This window comes from Carcharodon carcharias, chromosome 1 (genome assembly GCF_017639515.1).
Source record: "Carcharodon carcharias isolate sCarCar2 chromosome 1, sCarCar2.pri, whole genome shotgun sequence".
In the NCBI taxonomy this organism is placed as follows: domain Eukaryota; kingdom Metazoa; phylum Chordata; class Chondrichthyes; order Lamniformes; family Lamnidae; genus Carcharodon; species Carcharodon carcharias.
Window position 1 is genome coordinate 247,590,100 of NC_054467.1, and position 26,080 is coordinate 247,616,179.

The 26,080-nt window shown below is 43.9% G+C and overlaps 1 protein-coding gene across 1 annotated transcript in view; it reads right to left on the minus strand.

The window, feature by feature from the left end:
- The window catches only part of LOC121275902, a 46,537-nt gene that overhangs the window by 11,068 nt on the left and 9,389 nt on the right, over positions 1-26,080 (minus strand). The window contains 5 exon segments of the mRNA XM_041183717.1: positions 6,017-6,137; positions 6,612-6,679; positions 10,937-10,993; positions 22,012-22,065; positions 23,139-23,285. Coding sequence (XP_041039651.1) covers positions 6,017-6,137; positions 6,612-6,679; positions 10,937-10,993; positions 22,012-22,065; positions 23,139-23,285 — 447 coding nt within the window.

A 26,080-nucleotide genomic window follows, 5' to 3' on the forward strand; every position in this document is an offset into this window, starting at 1 on the left:
ACTCTGTTATCAAGCGGCACTTGCTTAGCAATAACCTGCTCACTGATACCCAGTTTGGGTTCCGCCAGGGCCACTTAGCTCCTGACCTCATTACAGCCTTGGTTCAAACATGGACATAAGATCTGAATGCCCGAGGTGAGGAGAGAGTGACTGCCCTTGACACCAAGGCAGCATTTGACTGAGTGTGGCATCAAGGAGCCCTAGCAAAACTGGAGTCAATGGGAATCAGGGGGAAAACTCTCCGCTGGTTGAAGTCATACCTAGCACAAAGAAAGACGGTTGTGGTTGCTGGAGGTTGGTCATCTCAGCTCCAGGACATCACCACAAGAGTTCCTCAGGGTAGTTTCATCGGCCCAACCATCTTCAACTGCTTCATCAATTTCCTTCCTTCCTTCATAAGGTCAGAAGTGGGGATGTTCACTGATGATTGCACAATGTTCAACAACATTCGTGACTCCTCAGATACTGAAGCAGTCCATGTCCAAAAGCAGCAAGACCTGGACAATATCCAGGTTTGGGCTGACAAATGGCAAGTAACATTGACGCTACACATGTGGTAGGCAATGACCATCAAAAACAAGAAAGAATCCAACCATCACCCTTAGACATTCAATGTTCATTACCATCACTGAATCCCCAATTATCGACATCCTGGATGTTACCATTGACCAGAAGCTGAACTGGGCTAGCCTTTTAAATACTGTGGATACAAGAACAGGTCAGAGGCTAGGAATCCTGCAATGAGTAACCAACCTCCTGACTCCCCAAAGCCTGTCCACCATCTACGGGGCACAAGTCAGGAGTCTGATGGAATACTCCCCACTTGCCTGGATGAGTGCAGCCCCAACAACACACAAGAAGCTCAACACTATCCAGGACAAAGCATTCCACTTGATTGACACCCCTTCCATAGTCATTCACTCCCTCCATCACCAAAGCTCAGTGGCAGCAGTATGTGCCATCTCCAAGATGCACTGCAGGAATTCACCAAGGGTCCTCAGACAGCACCTTCCAAACCCACGACCACTACTATCTAGAAGAACAAGTGCAGCAGACATTTGGGAACATCACTACCTGGACGTTCCCCTCCAAGTCAGTCACCTTCCTGACTTAGTTCCTTCGCTGGCACTGGGTCAAAGTCCTGGAACTCCCTCCCTAACAGCACTGTGGGTGTACCTACACCACATGAGGGATCTGTACTGTTGGGATGGTCTCCACCTGAACCGATCTGGGACCAATGTTCTAGCGAAAAGGGTAAATAGGGTGGTCAACAGGACTTTAAACTAGAAAGGGGGGGGGGTAAAACTCCAAGAAGTATAACTAATGGGAAACAAAGCAGCAGGTTAGCGTGTGGGGGGCAGATTCAACTTCATAGAAAATTATGAAAAAACTGAAAAGAAAGAAGAGCCCAGGAGAGGCTATTAAAGTCTCCAGAACACAATGTAGGACAGAGTGTTTGGAAAGGGCTAGGAATCTAACTTCAAGCACATCAGATAAAGGGACGATGATGAGAAGGGGGACGGGAAATACAGGACTGAAGGTGTTGTATCTGAATGCACGCAGTATACGAAATAAGGTAAATGAGCTTGTGGCGCAGAATGAAATTGGCAGGTCTGATGTGGTGGGCATCACAGAGACATGGATGCAAGGGGATCAGGACTGGGAGATAAATATCCAAGGAAATACATCCTATCGAAAAGATAGGCAGGTTGGCAGAGGGGGTGGGGTTGCTTTGAGTAAGAAATGAAATTAAATCGATAGCAAGAAATGATGTAGGGTCAGATGATGTAGAATCGGTGTGGGTAGAATTGAGGAACCGCAAGGGTAAAAAAACATTAATGGGATTTATGTACAGGCCTCCAAACAGTAGTCAGGATGTGGGGCACAAGATACACCAGGAGATAGAAAAGGCATGTAAGAAAGGCAAGGTTACAGTGATCATGGGGGATTTCAATATGCAGGGAGACTGGGAAAATCAGGTTGGTAGTGGATCCCAAGAAAAGGAATTTGTGGAATGTCTACGAGATGGCTTTTTGGAGCAGCTTGTGGTGGAGCCCACTAGGGAACAGGCAATTCTAGATTTAGTGATGTGTAATGAGGCAGATTTGATAAGGGAGCTTAAGGTAAAGGAACCCTTAGGAGGAAGTGACCATAATATGATAGAATTTACCCTGCAATTTGAGAGGAAAAAGCTGGAATCAGATGTAACGGTATTACAGTTGAATAAAGGCAACTACAGAGGCATGAGGGAGGAGCTGGCCAGAATTGACTGGGAGATGAGCCTAGCAGGAAAGACAGTGGAACAGCAATGGCAGGAGTTTCTGGGAGTAATTTGGGAGACACAGCAAAAATTCATCCCTAGGAAGAAGAAGCATACTAGAGGGAGGATGAGGCAACCATGGTTGACAAGAGAAGTCTGGGACAGCATAAAAGCTAAAGAGAAAGCATACAATGCAGCAAAGAGCAGTGGGAAACCAGGGGATTGGGAAGCCTACAAAGACCAACAGAGGACCACTAAAAAAGAAATAAGGAGGGAGAAGATTAAATATGAGGATAAACTAGCCAGTAATATAAAAGAAGATTGCAAGAGTTTTTTTTAGCTATATAAAGGGTAAGAGAGAGGCAAAAGTGGACATTGGGCCACTGGAAAATGACGCTGGAGAAGTAGTAGTGGGGAACAAAGAAATGGTGGAGGAACTGAATAGGTACTTTGCGTCAGTCTTCACGGTGGAAGACACAAGTGACATCCCCAAATTTCAAGAGACTCGGGGGGCAGAAGTGAGTATGGTGGCCATTACCAAGGAGAAGGTGCTAGAAAAACTGGAAGGTCTGAAGGTGGATAAATCACCTGGACCAGATGGATTACACCCCAGAGTTCTGAAGGAGATAGCTGAAGAGATAGTGGAGGCGTTAGTGGTGATCTTTCAGGAATCACTGGAGTCAGGGAGGGTCCCAGAGGACTGGAAAATCGCTAATGTAGCCCCCCTGTTTAAGAAGGGAGTGAGGCATAAGACGGGAAATTACAGGCTGATTAGCCTGACCTCGGTCATTGGTAAGATTTTAGAGTCCATTATTAAGGATGAGATTTCAGAATACTTGGAAATGCATGATAAAATAGGGCAAAGTCAGCATGGTTTCATCAAGGGGAGGTCATGCCTGACAAATCTGTTAGAATTCTTTGAGGAGGTAATGAGTAGGTTAGACAAAGGAAAGCCAATGGAAGTTATCTACTTGGACTTCCAGAAGGCCTTTGACAAGGTGCCACACAGGAGGCTGCTCAGTAAGATAAGAGCCATTGGTGTTAGAGGCAAGGTACTAGCATGGATAGAAGATTGGCTGTCTGGCAGGAGGCAGAGAGTGCAGATAAGGGAGTCCTTCTCAGGATGGCGGCCGGTGACTAGTGGAGTTTCGCAGGGGTCAGTGTTGGGAGCACAACTTTTCACTTTATACATTAATGATCTACATGAAGGAACTGAGGGCATCCTGGCTAAGTTTGCAGATGATACAAAGATAGGTGGAGGAACAGGTAGTATTGAGGAGGCAGGGAGGCTGCAGAAGGATTTGGACAGGTTAGGAGAATGGGCAAAGAAGTGGCAGATGGTATACAACGTGGGGAAGTGTGAGGTCAAGCACTTTCGTAGGAAGAATAGAAGCAAAGACTATTTTCTAAATGGGGAGAGAATTCTGAAATCCAGAGTGCAAATGGACTTGCGAGTCCTAGTCCAGGATTCTCTTAAGGTTAACTTGCAGGTTGAGTTGGTAGTTAGGAAGGCAAATGCAATTTTGGCATTTATTTCAAGAGGACTAGAATATAAAAGCAGGGATGTGTTGCTGAGGTTTTATAAGGCTCTGGTCAGACCACATTTAGAATATTGTGGGCAATTTTGGGACCCGTATCTTAGGAAGGTTGTGCTGGCCCTGGAGAGGGTACAGAGGAGGTTCACGAGAATGATCTCAGGAATGAAAGGCTTAACATATGAGGAATGTTTGAGGACTCTGGGTCTATACTCGATGGCGTTTAGAAGGATGAGGGGGGATCTGATCGAAACTTACAGAATACTGAAAGGCCTGGATAGAGTGGACGTGGGGAAGATGTTTCCATTAGTAGGAGAGACTAGGAGCTGAGGGCACAACCTCAGAGTAAAGGGAAGACCTTTTAGAACAGAGATGAGGAGAAACTTCTTTGCCAGAGAGTGGTGAATCTATGGAATTCATTGCCACAGAAGGCTGTGGAGGCCAGGTCATTGAATGTATTTCAGACTGAGATAGATAGGTTCTTGATTGGTAAGGGGATCAAAGGTTACGGGGAGAAGGCGGGAGAATGGGGTTGAGAAACTTATCAGCCATGATTGAATGGCAGAGCAGACTCGATGGGCCGAAAGGACTAATTTCTGCTCCTATGTCTTATGGTCTTATGAACTGCAGCGGTTCAAGAAGGCAGCTCACCAGCACCTTCTAAAGGACAACTAGGGATGGGCAATAAAAGCTGGCCCAGCCAGCGAAGCCCACATCCTATGAAAGAAGAAAAAAGAAACCCCGGTGTGCATGAAGATATTTCTCCACATCTCCATCATAAATGATCAGGCCCCTTATCCTGTGACTGAATCACAGAATTTTAATGGCACAGAAGGAGGCTATTTGGCCCAACATGTCTGCATCGGCTCTCCAAGTGAGCATTATGACCTGGTGCCATTGCTCTGCCTTTTCCCCGTACCCCTGCATATTGTTTCTATTCACATAATCATCTAATGCCCTCTTGAAGCTTTCTCACAAGTCAGTTGTGTGCATTGTGTCAAATGCCTTTTTAAAATCCATGTGCACCATATCAATAGCATTACCCTCATCAACCTTTTCTATTACCTCTTCAAAAAACTCCAGCAAGTTAGTTAAACATGATTTCCCCTTTGGAAATCTATGCTGGCTCTGCCTTATCATCCCATACTTTTCCACGTGACTACTAATTCTATCCCGAATAATTGTTTCTAGAAACTTGTCCACCACTGAAGTTAAACTGACTGGTTGATAATTGCTGGGCTTATCCTTGCAACCTTTTTTGAACAAGGGCATAATATTTGCAATTCTCCAGCCCTCTGGCACGACCCCTTGGTTTGGGGATGTTGGATCCTGTGGATCCTTGTCGCACTCTTGTTGTGAGTGATGACCGAGTGTTGTGAGTGATGGTGCTATTGATAGAGTTGATCAGCAGACTCTTCTTAGGTGGAAACGCTTTAGTTTATTTACAAAGGTACATAGCAGCAACTAAACATGTGCTTTTGCCTGAAACTCTATCTCTACACTACTGACTGCTAACTACTGACTACTCTCCTATTGGATACTAAGATCATGTGATCTTCCTTAATAACATTCTTCTTAAAGGTATATTACACATCAGATAAAACCATAGTTACCACAAAGGAAGACTGAAAATTTATGGCCAGCGCCCCTGCAATTTCTGCTCTCGCTTCCTTCGATATCTTTGGATGCATCTCATCAGGTCCCAGTGCCTTATCAAATTTAAGCACCGAGGGTAATTTTGAACCCTTCTAGTGACAGTTTCCTCACTTGTCACCACGGCCTGGGTAGCATCTGCCTCCTTGGTAAAATTGACACAAAGTATTCATTTAATTCCTCAGCCATGACTCCTTCATCTATGCGTAAGTTCCCTTTTAGGTCCTGAATCAGCCCTACTCCTCCTTTTACCACCCTTTTACTATTTATATGCCTATGGAAAACTTTGGGATTCCCCTTCATGTTGGCTGCCAGCCTTTTCTCATAATCATTCTTCTTCTCTAATATGCTTTTTCACCTCCCCTCTGAACCTTCTGTATTCCTCTTGGTTCTCAGTTGTATTTTCTAGCTCTGTCATGGGGTGTTACCATTCCCGGCAGAGGCTGGCCTGAAACCATTTTTCATTCCGTTAATCAGATGCAGATGAAGGCCTGACCAGAACCCAATTTTCCATGTCGCTAGTGGGATATCGCAGGGACCAACACGGCATGGGGATATCGGGACTTACCTGCAAGAAGAGCCGGGGAGCTTGCGGAGATCGGAAGGGAAGATGGAGGTCTCCAGTGCCTGGGGACCCTGGAATGCCACGTATAGCAATGGCTGGGTGGAGCATCTGCCACCTGGATCTTCTATTTGCAAGATCTTCCAGGGGGTGTGGCTTCTACCTGCAGGATTCCCCTGGGAGGTGGATCTTCTCCCTTAACGGTTGATAAATTGACATCCAGACACCTTTTAAATATGACATAAAAACAAAAAACTGCGGACGCTGGAAATCCAAAACAAAAACATAAATACCTGGAAAAACTCAGCAGGTCTGGCAGCATCGGCGGAGATGAACAAAGCTGACGTTTCGAGTCCTGTTGTTCCTGTTGTTGTCGAGTTCCAGTTCTGTTGAAGGGTCATGAGGACTCGAAACGTCAGCTTTGTTCATCTCTGCCGATGCTGCCAGACCTGCTCAGTTTTTCCAGGTATTTCTGTTTTTGTTTTAAATATGACGCCTGGATATGATGCTATCCAGCCCCGCCCCGTCACACAAAAAGGTTGGGAAAGCCCCAACTGGGATATCGCATGGACCAACACGGCATGGGGATATCGGGACTTACCTGCAAGAAGGACCGGGGAGCTTGCAGAGATCGGAAGGGAAGATGGAGGTCTCCAGTGCCTGGGGACCCTGGAATGCCACGTATAGCAATGGCTGGGTGGAGCATCTGCCACCTGGATCTTCTATTTGCAAGATCTTCCAGGGGGTGTGGCTTCTACCTGCAGGATTCCCCTGGGAGGTGGATCTTCTCCCTTAACGGTTGATAAATTGACACCCAGACACCTTTTAAATATGACATAAAAACAAAAAAACTGCGGATGCTGGAAATCCAAAACAAAAAAAACAGAAATACCTGGAAAAACTCAGCAGGTCTGGCAGCATCTGGCAGAGAGGCACAAAGCTGTTGAGTTCCAGTTCTGTGGAAGGGTCATGAGGACTCGAAACGTCAGCTTTGTTCATCTCCGCCGATGCTGCCAGACCTGCTCAGTTTTTCCAGGTAATTCTGTTTTTGTTTTAAATATGACGCCTGGATATGATGCTATCCACCCCCGCCCCGTCACGCAAAAGCTTGGGTAAGCCCCGACTGCATAATTAATTTGGCCAGCGTTGCGCGATAGGACATGCATTCTCACCGGCCCAGCGCAGCGAGAAACTGTCCTCGTTCCCACCACAACGCCCCCCCCCCACCCCCGCCACCGGACCTTTTGCGGGAACGGGTAACATTGCGTGCAGTGTTTGCAACGGCCTCATTCTCCTGCTTCAAACCTAAGGTCCTGCTTGCCACCATGGTGCCAGTCTCCTGCCAGCTCTCTCCGAGGCAGACTGCAGGGGTTCCCGCACCCCAGTTCGGGGGTGTTGCTGCTGGAAAAGCAGCATTTAGGTCCATTGGAGTAACCAGGAACAACAAGGTCCCTTCAGTTTCGTTTTCTTTCCGGCTAGAATTATCCATTGCGACACTCCCGAATTAGCTAGAAGAATTCACACTGAAATCAAGCTTCTGCTAATGGCCAAATACAATAAAGTTATATTTCACCGTGCCTAACTGTGTAACGTTGCTGCTGCTGTTCTTGAGGACTTAAGAGGACAGGGGCTTCCTGTCTGCGGTGGGCTTCTGCCCAATAGTGTGTCTGCACGTGAAGTCAATGAGGGCCCAAAGGAAGAAGGTGCACAAAGTCAAACTGTCGGGCATGGCTGATTTCCAGTTTACAATGACACCTTGTAAGGTAGAATTGTCAAATTTGCATAGTGTGATGACACTAAACTTGGCAGTGTTATGGAGAACTGTAAATGTACCAAGTACCAAGTGGCTTGTCCTCTGGATGGATAGAGTGGTCTTTTCTCTCACTTCTATCCACACTGATCTTTCATGGTTTTCAACAGCTGTTGTCTCTCACCATTAAGAAGTACCACACAGGTTAATACCTCCTGGAGTGGGGCCCTCAAAGCTGTACAGTGGAGGTGATGGTGTAGTGGTATTGTCGCTGGGCTAGTAATCCAGAGAGCCAGGGTACCTCGGTTTGAATCTTGCCACAGGAGATGGTGGAATTTGATTTCGATAAAATTAAAAGCCAAATGATGACCACGAAGCCAGTGTCAATTGTTGTAAAAACCCATCTGGTTCACTAATGTCCCTTAGGGAAGGAAATCTGCTGTCCTTACCTGGTCTGGCCTACATATGACTCCAGACTCACAGCAATGTGATTGGCTCTAAAATGCCCTTTGAACAAGGGCAATTGGGATTGGGCAATAAATGCTGGCCTAGCTAGTGATGTCCACATTCCATGAATGAATTCAAAAAAACTTTGAAACAATTTCAATTAACCGCCTGACTTCACTGTCAGGTATTAAGGAGCCAAGCAGCCTTTCCTCCCCTTAGCCTGTATGCAATTCCAATGTGACATGTCGTGGTAGCAAAACTATTGTCATGATCTGATCTTACATTATGGTATAAGGACAGTTGAGTGCACTACAGGTATGCAAGGCAACAATGAGCAGTAACCCTTGTACAGTAAGCCCTGACCACATTGTCATCACTCATCTGTGAGTCTTAAGCTTTATTCCCAGGACCTGTATTTTAAAGGTAATCTAGCTACACTTCTATAATACATATTGCATGCTAAAACTGATTGGAATGTTGTAAAATAACATTAATGAAGAATAAAGATTATCTTGAGAAACAGAATAAATGATTTCCTCAATTTTTTCACCCACTTTTGAAGCTGTGATTCATTTATGGTATTATCCCAAGCTGTGCTCTGGTACCTCATTCAAAGGGATCGAACAAAATTCACTTGGATCCTAGTCTCAGTTCTGTTTGGAGTCATAGAGTCAGAATCAATTATGTCACAGAGAGAAGCCATTGGGCCCATTGAGTCCATGCCAGTTCTCTATGGAGCAATCCAGTCAGTCCCATTCCCCTGATCTATCTCCATAGCTCTGCAAGTTTAATTCCTTCAAGTACCCGGGTAATTTCCTTTGGGCAGTGAGTTTCAAGTTCATTACACCATGCTATGTAAAAACAATCTTCCTCATGTTCCCCTTCATCTCTTGCCCAAAACCTTAAATCTGGGTCCCCTCGTCCTGTACCATTAGTTAGTGGGAATAGGTTTTCCTTGTTGACATTATCCAAGCCTGTCATAACCTTGTACACCTCTACCTAACCTTCCCTCAATCTCTTTCTCTCAAAGGAGAACAAGCCCAGCTTTTCAAACCTAACACTGTAGCTAAAATCCCCCATCATACCAACATATGTAACATACAAAATAGGAACAGGAGTAGGCCATTTGGCCCCTCGAGCCTCTTCCACCATTCAATAAGATCATGGCTGATCCATTTGCCTCAAGTTCCACGTTTCCATCTACCCCTGATAACCTTTGATTCCCTTGCCTAACAAGAATCCATCTACCTGTACCTTAAAAATATTCCACTGCCTTCTGACGCTCAGAGTTCCAAAGTCACACAATCCTCTGACAGAAAAATTTGTCCTAATCTTTGTCCTATTAGGACAATGCCTAATTTTAAAACAGTGCCCCCTGGTTCTGGACTCACCCAAAAGAGGAAACTTCCTTTCCACATCCACCTTGTCAATACCGTTCAGAGTCTTATATACTTCAATCAAGTCACCCCTCACTCTTCTAAACTCCAGTGGAAACAAGCCCAGCCTGCCCAACCTACCTTAATAAGACAACCCACTCATTCAAGATGTCAATCTAGTAAACCTCTTCTGAACTGCCTCCTAGGTATTTACATCCTTCCTTAAATAAGGTGGCCAAAACTGCACACAGTATTCAAGATGCAGTATCACCAGTGACCTGTATAAGTGAAGCATAACATCCTTACTTTTATGTTCAATTCCTCTCATTAAAAAGGATAGCATTCCATTAGTCTTCCAGATTATATGCTGTACTTGTATACTAAGGACCTGTGTATCTGTGGATCAAAGTGCAGAGGAGAAAATCTGGCAGTGGGAAGTAGTGAAGTATCAACTGATAACAGGGATATATCAGAAAGTTGCTTCATGGTAGGTGGAATACTTGGAGAGATTGATAGAATTAGAAAAGGCAACAGGAAGACATTAGATGGGGTCAGGATAAGCAGGAAAGTAAAACAAAGCCTAATTCAGGACTAATGTGCATGTATGTGAATGCAGAGAGTGTGATTAATGAGATTGGTGAACTGCAGGCATAGGTTAGCAAATGGAATTATGATATTATTGCTATAACAGAGACCTGGCTCAAAGAAGGGCAGGAATGGGTGTTAAATATTCCTGGGTGCAAGGTGTCTAGGAGAGACAGGAAAGGAAGAAAAGGGGTTGGGTTGGCAATATTGATCAAAGATGTCATTACAATACTGGAGAGAGAGGATGTGAATCATCAGCAAACATCCCCACATGACTTTATGATGGAAGGAAGGTCATTGATGAAGCAACTGAAGATAGTTGGGCTTAGGACACTACCCTGAGGAACTCCTGTAGTGATTTCCCAGCACTGAGATGATTGATGTCCAACAACCACAACCATCTCCTTTTGTTCTACATATGACTCCAACTAACAGAGAGTTTTCGCCCTGACTCCCATTGACTCCAGCTTTGCTAGGGCTCTTTGATGTTACACTTGGTCAAATGTTGCCTTGATGTCAAGGGCAGTCACTCTCACTTCACCTCTGGAGTTCAGCTCTTTTATCCATGTTTAGACCAAGGTTGTTCTGAGGTCAGGCATTAATTGGCCCAAACTGAGCACCAGTGGGCAGGCTCTTGTTGAGTAAGTGCCGCTTGATAGCGGCATTGTAGATGACACCTTCCATCACTTTGCTGATAATCGAGAGTGGACTGATAGAGTGGTAATTGGCTGGATTGGATTTGTGCTGCTTTATGTGGATCGGACATACCTCGGCAATTTTCTACATTGTTGCATGGGAAAAGCTTGGCCAGTGGTGCAGCTAGCTCTGGAGTACAAGTATTCAGTATCATTGTTAAACAGTTGTCATGGTCTATGGCCTATCTGCAGTACCCACTGCCTTCGGCCATTTCTTGATATCATATGGAGTGAATTTAATTGGCTGAAGACTGGTATCTATGATGCTCGGGAGCTCAGGGCAAGGCCGAGCTGGATCATCCACTCGGCACTTCTGGCTGAAAATTGTTGCAAATGCTTCAGCCTTATCTCTTGCACTGATGTGCTGGGCTCCCCCGTCATTGAGGATGGGGATATTTGTGGAGCCTCGTCCTCCAGTTAGTTGTTTAATTGTCCACCATAATTTATGGCTGGATGTGGCAGGACTGCAGAGCTTGGATCTGATGTGTTGTCGGATCTGTCTATCGCATGCTTTGGCACACAAGTAGTCCTGTGTTATATCTTCACCAGGTTGACACCTCATTTTTAGACATGCCTGGCACTTCTCCTAGCATGCCTTCCTGCACTCTTTATTGAACCAGCTAGTGCCACACAACATGGTGGAGGGCATCCTATGTGTGAAGATGGAGCTTTGTATTCACAAGGACTGTGAGGTGGTCACTCCTTCCTCTATTATCATGGCATATACACCTGCAACAGGGGGATTGGTGAGAACAAGGTCCAGTAGGATCCCTCACCACCTGTCACAGACCCAGTCTGGTAGTTATGTCCTTCAGCACTCAACTAGCTTAGTCTGTTGTGGTAGCAATGCTCCTGTGCAGATCCTTATAAGATCCTTTCCCAAAGCCCATACAAAGAAAATCCATGGACTCTCCTTTGGAAATGTTTTTATTCATTCAATGGGATATGGACATCACTGGCTAGACCAGCATTTATTGCCCATCCCAATTGCCCTTGAGAAGGTGAAGGTGAGCTGCCTTCATGAACCACTGCAGTCCATGTGGTGTAGGTACACCCACAGTGCGACTGAATGGCTTGCTGGACCATTTCAGAAGGTGTTTAAGAATCAGCCACATTGCTTCAGAGAAGTGTCATACAGGCTCAAAGTTTTAACTCTATTTCTCCCTCCACAGATGCTGTGGACCTGCTGAGTTTTTCCAGCATTTTCTATTTTTATTTCAGATTTCCAGCATCCGCAGAAATTTGCTTTTACACCCTCCACTAACCTGGATGAGGGCAGCTCCACCAACACTTGAGAAGCTTGATACCATCCAGGGCAAAGCTGCCCACTTAATTGGCACCCCATCAGCCACCTCCAACATTCACTCCCTCCACCACTGCAGCAGATGCACTATAGCTAAGGCTCCTGAGGCAACACCTTCTAAATCCACGCCCACTATCACCTAGAGGGACAAGAGGAGCTGATGCATGGGAACACCACCACCTGGAAGTTCCTCTTCAAGCCACTCACCATCCTGACTTGAAAATATATCGCCGTTCCTTCACTGTGGCTGGGTCAAAATCCTGGAATTCCCCACCTAAACAGTACTGTGGGTGCCACATGGACTGTAATGATTCATGAAGGCAGCTCACCACCACCTTCTCAAGGGCAATTCGGGATGGGTGATAAATGTTGGCCCAGCCAGCGAAGCCGACATCCCATGAATGAACAAAACAAAAATCTAAAGTGTACAATTTGGAAGGGGTGCAGGAAGAGAAAGATCTCTGGGGTTTACATACACTCATTTTCAAGGTGGCAGGAAAATTGATTGGGTTAAAAAGCAATTTGGCTCCTTGGCTTCTCAGAATCATAGAAAGGTTACAGCACAGATGGAGGCCAGAAGGAGAAGAACAAAATGTAATTTTATTTAAACATATAAGATCCTGAGGGGGCTTGACGGCCTAGACACTGACAGGATATTTCCCCTGTGGGGAATCCAGAGCTAGATGCACAAAATGAATTGTTTCCCATTTACAACTGAGATGAGCAGGAATTTCTTCTTTCAGAGGGTCATTAGTCTTTGGAATTGCCTTTCCAGAGAGCAGTGGAAGCTGCATCATTGAATATATTCAAGGCTGAGTTGGGCAGATACTTGATGAATTAGGGAGTCGAGTGTTAATGTGTGATTCAGACAACCAGTCTGCCTGGAGGTTATAAAACAGGGACCCTTTATTCCACTGACATCAAACTTTCTAAGCATTAATGGAAAAGCTTAGCTCCGAGAAACAAGCTATTTATAATGGACATTCGCAGCTGACACTCCAGATCTACCAGGATAACGTCTACAGCTTAACTCCTGATCTTTAATCAGCGGGGTAGCAGAGTTCTGTTGGGGGAGCTCCTATTGCTAATGTCCAGTGACCACGTGAACCAGATTAGAAAAAAAAATTAAGGATTGGAGGTTTTAGGTAAGTGGAATGCTTAAGAAGCTGGTATTGCACTTCTTAGAGCAGAGAAGGTGAAGGGAAGGGTTTTCAAAATTATGAAGAGGTTTAATAGAATAAAAAGGCTGAATTGTCTCCAATATGGCAGCAAGGTCAGTAACCAGGAGACACATATTTAATGTAATGAAGGACCTGAAACAGTTAACCCATGAATTTAATGACAAGAATCAATTAACCTCAACACAGAGGGACTGAGCTAACTGATTCATGATTGATTTAGAAACTGGACAATGACGCAGGTGAACTGTAATTATGGTGGATTGTGAGCAGTTCCAACTGAGAATGAAAGGAGCATTTACACCTGAATAAGCTATGAGCTAAGTGCCCCTCCCCGTGGGAGGGAAATCATATCATCCTTCTGTACTGTCAACAGCAGGAAAATTGTCTTTACCCTTACAATTTTGCTTAGCTCAGGGCACTGAAAAGACCAGGGTTAAGTGGCAAAGAGCCAGACTATCCATTGGAATGTTAACGGAATCTATGCCTGAGGCCCAGCTGTGGGATAGCGCGACTTAAACACTATAAAAAAAGGGCAATATCGAAGCGTGGTTCCTGCAGTCAGGGGAGGAAGGATGGGGACTGGTCATCTCCAGATCCAGCAGATCCAGGCCCGAAAATGACACTGGTAACAACCAGCCACGTGGGTGAATGTTGGTTTCAGTCAAATCGTAAAGGGGTTTGAACGAATGAATGAATCTAAGGTTGAGCTGAACCATGTTTGCTGCGTGCGTTATGTTCTGGTAACTCCAGGGTTCAAGAACCACTGTAAGGAGGAAGGGAATGGAACCCCTTACAGGTCTTGGCAATCCCAGCAGGACCCTAGGGTCTGGAACAAAATGACAAGCAAGGTCAAAGGGAAGAAACTCTTCCCCACACCTAGGATAGGGTATCCTCATAGGTGTGCAGCAAAGTAAACATTTATAAGCAATGGGTGCGAGAAAGAACGCACTCTGAAAATCTGCGGGAAAAGGCGGTACAGTGGACAAGTAATAGCAACCACAAAGATCGAAAGAGAAGGTGATTTGGCTTTTGCGTTTACAAATGCAAAACCAGATTCTTATGAAGAGAGTAAAGCAGTTAGTAGAGGAGAAAAGGGAATTGGAGAGTAAGGCAAGAGACAGAGAGGCCATGGTGAATCGGGCAACAAAAGATTTAAGTGATGAAAGACAGGAAAGGAAAGTGCAGGAAGAGACGACACGAAATACGACAGAGTACTTACAAAGTCAGGTCACTGAATGGAAGAGGCAGTGTCAGGCTCATTGTGACGATAGTGCCAGGAATCTAGAGAGAGTCGACAAGGCAGAGGACAATTAATGGATAGCAAGGCCGCGTGAAGAATAGCTCAAAGTCAGGGATATGAAGAGGCCAATCACAGGCCCTGTAATGAGAAAATTTGTAAGCTGACCCTAGCATCATCCAGAGCCAGAAGTATCGCTTGTCTCATGGTGCTGGGAGAATTTGGAGAAGACTGAGATGATGAGGGAAAAGAGCCCAATGATGGGACCAAATAGAGTGAGTATTGGCTGGCTCCCCAGGCACCGGGACCACTGAGGCCGATGTGTCCCCCGTGTCAGCAAAGGTTCGGCCCACCCCCGGTGGACGGTGGTCCATCACTGTTGCAGAGTGACTATGTGCTCCCATATACATCCCTCCAGCTAGAAGAAATGCTTACTGGCATGCCAAAATTGTAGCATGAAGGAGACACCTCCGTCCATTTTGCCAATGTAGAACAGATAGGTGGTATCAATCATTGTAACAATGACGAAATGAAGCAACTGATGCTGTTCTTCCTAGATGGGAAGTCGCATCAGAGTCTGTCAACAACCACTAAATCGGGGTTGGGGTTGCTGGGGAGGCAGGGGTGCGGTGGGCACAAGGTGGGGGGGTGTGCAATGGGGGGGGTAGGGTGCATCACAGATGATTTGAAAGATGACATTTTAGTTACACTCGAACATAGTCAAGGTAGCCCTTTCTTACAGGTTGAGTACACCAGGCAGCTAGCAAGCGAGGCACCAGATGCATTTGCAGATAGATTGTGACCCGTACACTTGAAAACGACTGGGAGAACTCTCATACACGTGAACTTAATAGGGGCTCCCACAAATCTTTGGCTGAGGACCATAGTGGCCATCAGTTTGCCACGGATCAGACCAAGTCATGATTTGACCCTGTGGGTGATAAAAAAAATAAGGAGGCATGTTGAGGAAACTCACTTTGTTTTTCAAATCTGACTGAGGGGAAGAAAATATGGGTGACAGAGGGAGAGGAAAAGGAGGTGGAAGACCCAGTGAATCTGCTAGTGGCTGCATTACAGCAGGTTATGGGCAGAGATCAAGGAAAGCTGGGTGCTGCGGTGAGCGACAGAGGACCCCACCCATCTTCACCCCTGCAGTTACCGGCCATGGCATCGCCTATGATGAATGAGGCAGGTAGCATAGGAATATCAATGTAAAAACTGTTTGGGGGAAGTATCTAGTGGACACTGGGGCCTCCAGTACAATGGTCCACTCACCAAATCTGACCACTTTGCCTTGGACGAGCGGAGTCCCGTTTAAATTGAAAGGTTTTACAGGTAATGAACAGACTGGGGCGGTATTGATACCCTTGACTATAAAGTTAGGATTCCTGGTCACTAGATGGGAATGTATTCTTATGAAGTGGGAAGAGCCCAGCATGGGGGTGCTCTGGGCTAATTTGATGTTTGTCCACTACGTGATGGTGGATATGAAAAATCACTGTCTATGGGGTTGGGGGAGGGGTGGTGGTGGTGGGGGTGGGGGGAGGGGGGTCGTGGTGGGAGTGGGGGGCAGTTGATTCAGATAAACTAGAGGAGAGGGATACCTTTAAGAAATATTACAACTAAGAAGATTGTGGAGGAGTTAATTAAATTTTTCACAAGATATGATTTACCTGAAGAAATACAATCAGATCAGGGGTCAAATTTCATGCCACAGTTGTTTAGGGAAGTAATGAACAGTTTGGGGATGAAACAGTTTAAGTCAACAGCTTATCACCCAGACTCACAAGGAGCTTTGGAAAAATGGCGTCACACTTTAAAAACTATGACAAGATAATACTGTCAGAATTATGCACAGGGTTGGGATACAGGAATTCCATTTTTGTTATTTGCTATTAGAGATGCTCCGAATGCATCGACTGATTTTAGATCCTTTGAACTAGTTTTTGGTCATGAGATAAAGGGACCACTGAACTTGATTCAAGAAAAATTGGTGGGTCAAAATTCTTTCCTGGGTTACGGATCAAATTTAAGGGAAAGATTGAACAGAGCATTTGAGTTGGCCAGGGAACATTTAAGGATATCACAGCAAGTGATGAAAGTAAAAGCAGATAAGAAGCCTAAAATTGGTTCTGGAAAGAAAGTATTAGTTTTGTTACCAGTACTAGGGGATTCATTAAATGCAAGATTTAATGGGCCTTACAGGATTGAAAAGAAATTGAGGGAAGTGAACTATTTAGTAAATACCCCAGATAGATGAAAGAAGCAGAGGGCGTGCCATGTAAATATGCTTATTAAGTACTTTGACAGGGAAGAGGAACAAAAGGAGATATTAGTAATGGTGGATGATGAGAAAGAGGTAGAAGTGCAGGTCTCTGAAACTGATTTTCCTCCAATCAAATTGGATAATGAGGGGGCGCTTGAAATTTTAAATGAAATATTGCATTACCTTCCAAGCAAGTGTCAAAGTGATTTGGAAAAGCTATTGCAGTCACACAAATCTATTTGTGGAAATACGTTGGGAAAGACACATTTAGCTTTACATGATATATATATATAGAAATATCATCTTCAGTGAGGCAACAACCTTATAGATTAAATCCGGTAAAGTTATCACAAGTACAAAGTGAAATTGATTTCATGCTTCAAAATGACATCGAGTCTAGTTGCAGTAATTGGAGTTTGCCTGTTGTATTGATACCGAAACCGAATGGAACACAAAGACTGTGTGTGACTATCGAGAAGTGAACGTGGTGACAAAAGCGGATTCAAATCCTATACCACAGTTGGAGTATTGCATTGAGAAAGTGGGACAATCAAAATTTTCAATAAGATTGGCTTGCTAAAAGGATATTGGCAGGTACCATTGTCGGAGAGAGCAAAGGAGATATCAGCTTTTGTAACACCATGTGGACTACATCAGTTTAAAGTCATGCCATTTGGTATGAAGAATGCACCCGCAACATTTCAAAGACTGACAAACAAAGTAATTGCAGGTCTCAGCAATTATGCAGTTTATATTGATGATCTATTTTTTTAAGTCAGACATGGGAGGAGGATTTACAGCATCTGGAAGAATTATTTACTTGACTACAAGAAACTAATTTAGTAATGAACTTGGCTAAAAGTGAATTTTCAAAAGTGCATGTTACATATATCGGCCATACCATTGGATATGGTAAGGTGGCTCTGAGAGATGTGAAAGCCAAGGCTATTGTAGATTCCCCAGTGTCTACAAAAAAATGAGAAGCTTTAAGATTTCTGGCCAGGAGTGGGTTTTACTGGAAATTTATACCAAATTTTAGCCAAGTGCTTGCTCCATTGACTGAACTATTAAAAAAGAACAAGAAGCTTCAATGGACACTGGAGTGTCAGAAGCCATTCGATGGTTTGGAAACTGTATTAACCAAGACACCAATGTTGGCAGTACCCAATTATGCCAAGCAATTCAAGTTGGCGGTTGATGTAAGCGATATAGGCATTGGGGCTGTACTGATACAAGACAACAGCACTGGAATTGAGAAACCGATAGGGTATTTTCCACAGAAGCTGAATGTATAACAGAGAAGATATTCAACGATTGATAAAGAGACTTTGTGTTTGGTGTTAGCATTGCAGCTTTTGAAATTTATGTTACAAACAATTCACCAGAAATAACTGTTTATACAGACCATAATTCATCGAAGTTTTTGGACAAATTTTGTGACAAAAGTGCAAGGCTTTTCAGATGGAGTCTATTGTTACAACCATTTAATCTACATATTATACATATTGCTGGAAGAAAAAAATCTGTTCGCAGATGCATTATCAAGAGTTTGAAGCTTAAAATAAAATGGGACATTTAGAAAAAAATCTGGACACTGAACTAGAGTGATTTCTGTTGATACCAAGGACTTGTGTATGTACATATATATATATATATATATATATGTGTGTGTGTAATGCATGCATCTGGTGATGTATAGTGTAATAAATATAGGAGATGGTGTGAGATGGCTCATTAAAATGAAGCCGTCTTTTAGAATTATGATGGTTCGTTTTCTGATAAGGAGGGGGATGTCTTGAAGCTATTAATGTATGTAATATTTTGGAAAATATTTTTATTTTAAAAAAGAGGTTTAGTCTGCAGTGTCTTAATTAGATTAAAGTCAGCTCATCTGGGAGCTTTGATGTATACTGGTTTGAGATGTAAACAGAGAGGTAAGGTGTATTTGCATTTTTTGAATAGAACATTCAAGAAATGGGATGAAAACTTGACACCTTTCTAGCTTCTACCAAGCAATATGTTTATATTACTAATAAAATTTGGTACAATGAATGAGGCTTGATTGTTAAAAGGTAAATTTCAAAGAGACTGGTGAGACAATGAGAATTTGAATTCAATCAGTGGTGGTAGGTATAGCTTCAGTAGTTTTCGGGTGTGCAAAGCAGAGACAATGTAAGATCAAAATGCAGCTGTAATCCTTGAACTGGCTCCACACTGAAAAGGACTCATTTTGAAGTTGTAACTCCGCTTTACCAACTGCATTGGTCATAACACGTTGGAGGTATGTATAGAATATATCCTTTTTATTTTTCTCTATTTCTGTTGGACTGTGGATTTAAAACTACAATGACTGCAGTTTGAAAGACATGTCTACTGGAACAGGATGAAAGATATATACAATGTTGCAGTCCTGGTACAGAGTATGCAATGAAAGGCAGGATGGTGCCAGAAAGGAGTCCTGGACCAAGGGAGCTGCCTGACAATGGCATTTTAATTGGCTCCTGAACAGGTGACCAGGGTTTGTGTGACAACAGTGCAGCAGAATATCTCCTAGCCTGCAAAGAGAAAACATCTAAAAATCTATTTTCCTCATATCTCAATAAACTGTTCTCTTTCTGACGAAGCTGCTGTAAAAAGGAAAAGACGAAAACCACGGTTAGAGACATTGAAAAGCAATTTCTCAACCAGTGAACTAAATACTGAAAGTGCTGGAAGACCACTTTGTGTCATCAACAAAGATCTGAAAGGAATTTGGAAGACATTGATCAAAATCAATGCATCGAATCCTGTAATCCGAACTGGTACTATTGAACTGTTTTGTCCCCACCCTTAAAATCCATGTTTTGCTTGTCTTACGTATCTTGTGTATATGTTTATGCTGTGTGTATATAGGGATTTAAGGAGGGGGTAGAGTTTAAGCTATAGTGTTAGAAGTTAGCAGTTCATATTTCTTTCTTTTGCCACTAGTTAGAGGCAATTTGTTACTTATTAAGTTTACAAACCTGGTGCTTGTATCCTGTTAACCTAACTTAAACAGTTAGGTAGAATTGGGCAAGCTTGTGGTTTGGTCAAACATTTCACATTTCTCATGGTTCGGGAAACAGTGGGGCTTGGTACAGCACACTATCCCCAGTGAGTTGTGAAAGGTAGCATCTAATATCTTGAATGGAGGTACAGCTTCCCAGGTGGTGCCCACCAGAAGGGGAGAAATTTTATGAGAAACTATTAAAGGAGATGTTCCATCAGTATTATGAGTGGGATTATGGGGACGAAAGTCAGGAGGATTTATATAAACTAGTTAACAGTGGTCACGCTGGTTTGAGGAGATGGAGGAGCAAATTGACCAGTGATGCGACCACAGTGTTTAATGCCGGAATGTCACTAGTTAATAGTACAGATGATGTTCAGCTGCAGATATGGGACCAGCTCAGGAAAATGCTTTTCATTTGTTCATTTATATTATTAATTTATGTGCTTATCAGTGTCTGGGCCAGTATTTATTGCCCATCCCTAATTGCCCTTGAGAAGGTGGTGGCGAGCTGCCTTCTTGAACTGCTGCAGTCCATGTGGTGTAGGTGCAGTTAGGGAGGGAATTCCAGGCTTTTGACCCAGTGACAGTGAAGGAACGGGGATATATTTCCAAGTCAGGATGGTGAGTGTCTTGGAGAGGAACTTCCAGGTGGTTGTGTTCCCATGTATCTGCTGCCCTTGTGCTTCTAGATGATGGTGGTTGTGGGTTTGGAGGATGCTGTCTAAGGAGCCTTGGTGATTCCTGCAGTGTGTCTTGTAGATGGTACACACTGCTACTGCTGTTTGGCAGTGGTGCAGGGAGTGAAATTTTTTTGTGGGAGCGTTACCAAACAAGCAGACTGCTTTGCCCTGGATGGTGTCAAGCTTCTTGAGTGTTATTGGATCTGCACTTATCCAGGCAAGTGGAGAGCATTCCATCACACTCCTGACTTATGCCTTATAGATGGTGGACAGGCTTTGGGGAGTCAGGAGGTGAGTTACCTCCTGCAGAACTTCTAGCCTCTGACCTGCTCTTGTAGGCACAGTATTTATATGGCTAGCCCAGTTCAGTTTCTGGTCAATGGTGGGGAATTCAACAATGGAAATGCTATTGAATGTCAAGAGGCAATTTTTAGATTCTCTCTTGTTGGAGATGGTCATTGCCTGGCACTTGTGTGGTGTGAATGATGCTTGCCACTTTTCAGCCCAAGACTTAATATTATCCAGGTCTTGCTGCACTTGAACATGGACTGCTTCAGTATCTGAAGAGTTGCCAATGGTGCTGAACATTGTGCAATCATCAGTGAACATCCCCAATTCTGACCTTACGATGGAGGGAAAGTCTTGACTAGGGGTGCGGCTAGCTCTGGAGACAAGCCTTCAGTAGTATTGCCAGAATATTGTCAGGGCCCATAGCCTTTGCAGTGTCCAGTGCCTTCAGCCATTTCTTGATATCACGTGCAGTGAATTGAATTGGCTGAAGACTGGCATCTGTGATACTGGGGGCTTCTGGAGGAGGCCGAGATGGACCATCCACTCGGGACTTCTGGCTGAAGATTGTTGCGAATACTTCAGCCTTATCTTTTGCACTGATGTGCTGGACTCCTCCATCATTGAGAATGGAGATATTTGTGGAAGGGGACAATGATGTTGAGGGGTGAGAGTTACAGGATGACCAAGTAATGACTGTTCACCTAAAGGAGATAATACCTGAGTTGGAAATTCACGCCCAGACCATAAGCAATCCAGTAAAGGAGGACTGAAATGAGTTGGACCAGGCCACCCAAAATTACATATGTGTCATGTACAGCGTCAAGTTGTTAAATGAGGGACGTAGCAATCTAGAGGGTTTGGAACAAGGCTGCACACCATCATGTAACTAAGGACTATGAGCACATATGACAGACTTACGAACCCATGCTAGCTACGTCCAATCTCTGAAGCACACCCAGTCCTAATCAACTGTGGTCAGTATAACCAAACTATCATGGGGATAGTTCAGAGAATGTGAGTGATGAGTCAGTCACAAGTGCCTATACCACATGGAAAATCCCTATCTTGGATCACAACCCAGTAAACCTCACTGTGAGTGGTACTTTATCAAACCTACAGGAATACATGTCCCATTTTAGGTATGATTTCCCGCCATTACCTGAATATTTGACTAAACTGCTAAAGGACGCTTTCCCAAAAACATTATTATCATCTACAACAGGAAAATAGGAAAATGAGGAATGAGATTGAAGAAATAGTTACCCCATCTTGGTGGGGTAGTGGGGTCAATTTGAGGTTCCTCCTTGGATTTGAGTCGCATCATATATGTTAGTGATTGTGCAAATGGTTATTGTATTGTATTTGTTGATATTGTCGTGTCAGCTAAAAAAAAGGCTGAGGGAGAAACTTGAAGGATTATTAAAAAGGGGATTCAGGGTGATGAAATGAACTGGGTAAACTGATTAAAAAAATGTAAGGCTTGGCTGAGACTAGCATTACATTCACAGTGGCAGGAGCATTGTTAGAAGTAATATCTCTACTGTAAAAGAGATATGAAAGGGGGGAAGAAATGAAGGACATGAACCAGTTAACCTCGGCACAGAGGGAATGAGCTAACTGACTTTTGATCAATTTAGAAACTGGACAATGATATACATTACCTGTAATTATGAATTGCGAGGAGCTCCTGCTGAGAATGAAACATACAAACATACGAATTAGGAGCGTGAGTAGGACACTTGAGTCTGCTTCACGATTCAATAAGATCATGGCTGATCTAATTGTAACCTCAACTCCACACTCCTGCCTACCCCCGATAACCTTTTACCCCCTTGCTCAACGCGAATCTATCTATCCCTACCTTCAGGATATTCAAAGACTCTGCCTCAACCACCTATTGAGGAAGGGAATTCCAAAGTCTCTCAACCCTCTGAGAGAAAAAAAAATTCCTCCTCTCTGTCTTAAATGGGTAATCCCTTATTTTTAAACAAGGTCATTTAAACCTGATTAAGTTATGAGCAAGCACCCCTCACTGTGGGAGGGAAATCACATTATCCTTCTGTTGTGTAAGCAACAAGAGAATTGTCTATGCCCTTGCAATTCTGCATAGCTCACGACACTGAAAGGACCAGCTAAAGAGGTAAAGAGCCAGACAATCCAGTGGAATTTAATGCAATCTTCATCTGAGGCCCAGTTGTGTAATAGTGTGAATTGAACACTAGAAGAAAGGACATCAAAGTCAGGGGAAGAAGAACAGGGACTGGTCACATCCAGATCCAGGCCTACAGTCAACAGTGGCAACAACCAGCCGAATGTAAACTTCAGTCAAATCGTAAAGGGGCTTGTACTGTGGTTCAGTGAATGAATGAAGGTTGAGCCAAACCCTGTTTGCTGCATGCATTTTGTTCTGGTAATTCTGGGGTCCAAGAACCACTGTAAGGGGTAAGGGAATGGAAAACATTACACCTGTCTGGTTACCTGAAACCTTTTTCAGGGGCCTAGAGGAACCCTGAGGAGGTAATAAGTAGGTCTTCCTTGTTTGCGGATCAGCAAGCTGATCAGACTCACAGAATCACAGTGAATCACAGAATCACACAGTACAGAAGAGGCCCTTCGACCCATCAAGTCTGCACCGACATGTGAGAAACACCTGAAATACCTACCTAATCTCATTTACCAGCACTTGGCCCATAGCCTTGAGTGTTATGATGTGCCAAGTGCTCATCCAGGAACTTTATAAAGGATGTGAGGCAACCCGCCTCCACCACCCTCCCAGGCAGTGCATTCCAGACCATCACCACTCTCTGGATAAAAAGGTCCGCTGCCAAAAAAGTTAGCTCAATCTGGCCAAACTGAGGCTGAGGCTGAGGTAATCCCTGAATGCTACTGCATTAAAAATGACATGCTGATGATGAAATGGAGACCCCCTCACAGACCTGCAAATGATGAGTGATCCACCAGGAAGTGGTGCTACCACAGTGCCATGGGGAAACGTTAGGGCTAACTCACGAAATTCCTATGTATGCGCAAGTTGGCATACGAAAAGCCCAAGCCTGCATCAGTCAGCATTTTACTGGCCACACCTCCACAGGGGCCGAGTAAGGCTTTTCAGAACCTGCCAGACCTGTCAAGTTGTGGAAAAACCCCAGCCTACAATAAAACCTGCACTTATGATTCCCATGCCGGCTTTTGGGGAACCATACAGCAAAGTGTTAGTGGACCATGTGAGACTCTTACCCAAAATAAAAGGGGGCTATCAGCATATCCTTCCCATCATGGATGTGGCTACCAGTTTCCCAGAGGCAGTCCGCCTGAGATCTGTATCTGTCAAAATAGTGGTGGGGATACTAACCCAATTCTTTACCAGGCATGGACTGCCCAGTCAGATCCAATCAGATCAGGGCTCAGATTTTGTGCCCAAAATATTCCAGGGGGTCATGGTTAACTTGGGGGTGACGCAGCTGAAGGCTTTAGCTTATAACATGCAGTCAAGGGGGCGCTACAATGGAGCCCCATGCTATCTGGCTAACAAACACAGAAATACTAGTGAAACTGGACCCCTTGTTCACCCACTTAAATGCAAAACAGCAAGCAGACTTGACAAGGCTGTTCACTGCATTTAAAAGCCTATGTAAAGACAAGGTAGGCTGCACCACATCAGCTCTACATGATGTGGATATAGGAGATGCCCCTCCCTGTAATAACTTTGTATACAAACAAGTTTCTTACTTGAAACAAATAACTTTATTTACAGAGCCCTTGAAGAAGCTATATGATTGAACCAGGTCCATGAATATAAAAAACCCACCCCTAAGATTATCCATGCTTAGGGCTGATCCATCTGTACAATCACATGACCCCTAAAACAGTAGGAATGGTTTTAGCCACAATCACTACATTCCTCCCCCTTTTTTTAAATATTTCTTATTTACAAGAATACCTTAATCCACAACATTAACATATATACATAGGTCATGCGATTATAGATTAAGTCTCTGAGGTGGTTTTCTAATTCGATTAGAGCGACGTAGCTCTACGGCTTGAGATTCTCCCACTTGTTAGCTATCTGGCTAACAAACACAGAAATACTAGTGAAACTGGACCCCTTGTTCACCCACTTAAATGGATTGACATGATCAGGGACATTCTTAGACAAAGGTGTTTCAGAATTATTTAATTCAACAGAGACATCTGGTGTGTCTACTCTAGGTCATCTATCACCTCAAGGGTTAAAGGTTCGGTATCAATTACAGGTGGAATAGTTGGTTGTTGGAATGTTGTTGGAATGTCACTCTCTACTCCTTAGATGATCCACATGGTTTCGAACAAACAGTTCTTCCACTTCAGCTTGGTATGACAAAGGTCCAATTTCAGAGTGAATTATACCAGGAAGCCAACTAGGACCGTGTCTCTTATAGTGAATCTCCAAGTCTTAGTGTGAACATCGTGATTTCATTTTTGATTACTCTGATTCTTCTCTACCTTCCCCTCTAAGCTTGGAAACACCAGACTTAATCTTGTATGGAAGCGGCATTTCATCAACAATTCAGATGCTGTAGTACCCATAGCTTTGTAAGGCACTGGTCGGTAATTGAGAAGAAAACGGAAAGGCCGAGTTTCAGTTGTCCCTTCCGATAATTTCTTCATTCCTGATTTGAAGGTTTGAAAAGCTCTTTCGGCTAAACCATTTGATGAGGGATGGTACAGTGCTATTCTGATATGCTTGGTTCCATTCTGACTCATGAAATTTTGAAACTCTGCACTCGTAAAAACAGTACCATTATCTAAAGCTATGGCTTCAGGTAAGCCAGAAGTGCTAAAGCCACGACGAAGCTTTTCAAATGTTGCACTTGATGTCGGTGATCTTACTTCATACATGTCCATTCATTTGGAATGTGCGTCGATAATCAACAGGAATATTGTACCTAAGAATAGCCCTATATATGCAGTCTTTCCCAGGGTTGGCCACCCACGGATGTAGGGGAGCTGCTATGCACAACCTCTGCTGTTGCTGGCAATGAGGACAATATTTTACCATACTCCCAATATCACTGTTGATTCCTGGCCACCAGACGTAACCCCTAGATAGCATCTTCATTTATGAAATACCAAGATGTACACTATGAAGTTCTACTAACACCAGTTCTCTTCCTTGGGAAGGGATGATCACTCTTGATCCCAATAATAAGGTTCCATCTTGAACCCTTAACTCTGTTTTTTGAGCATAA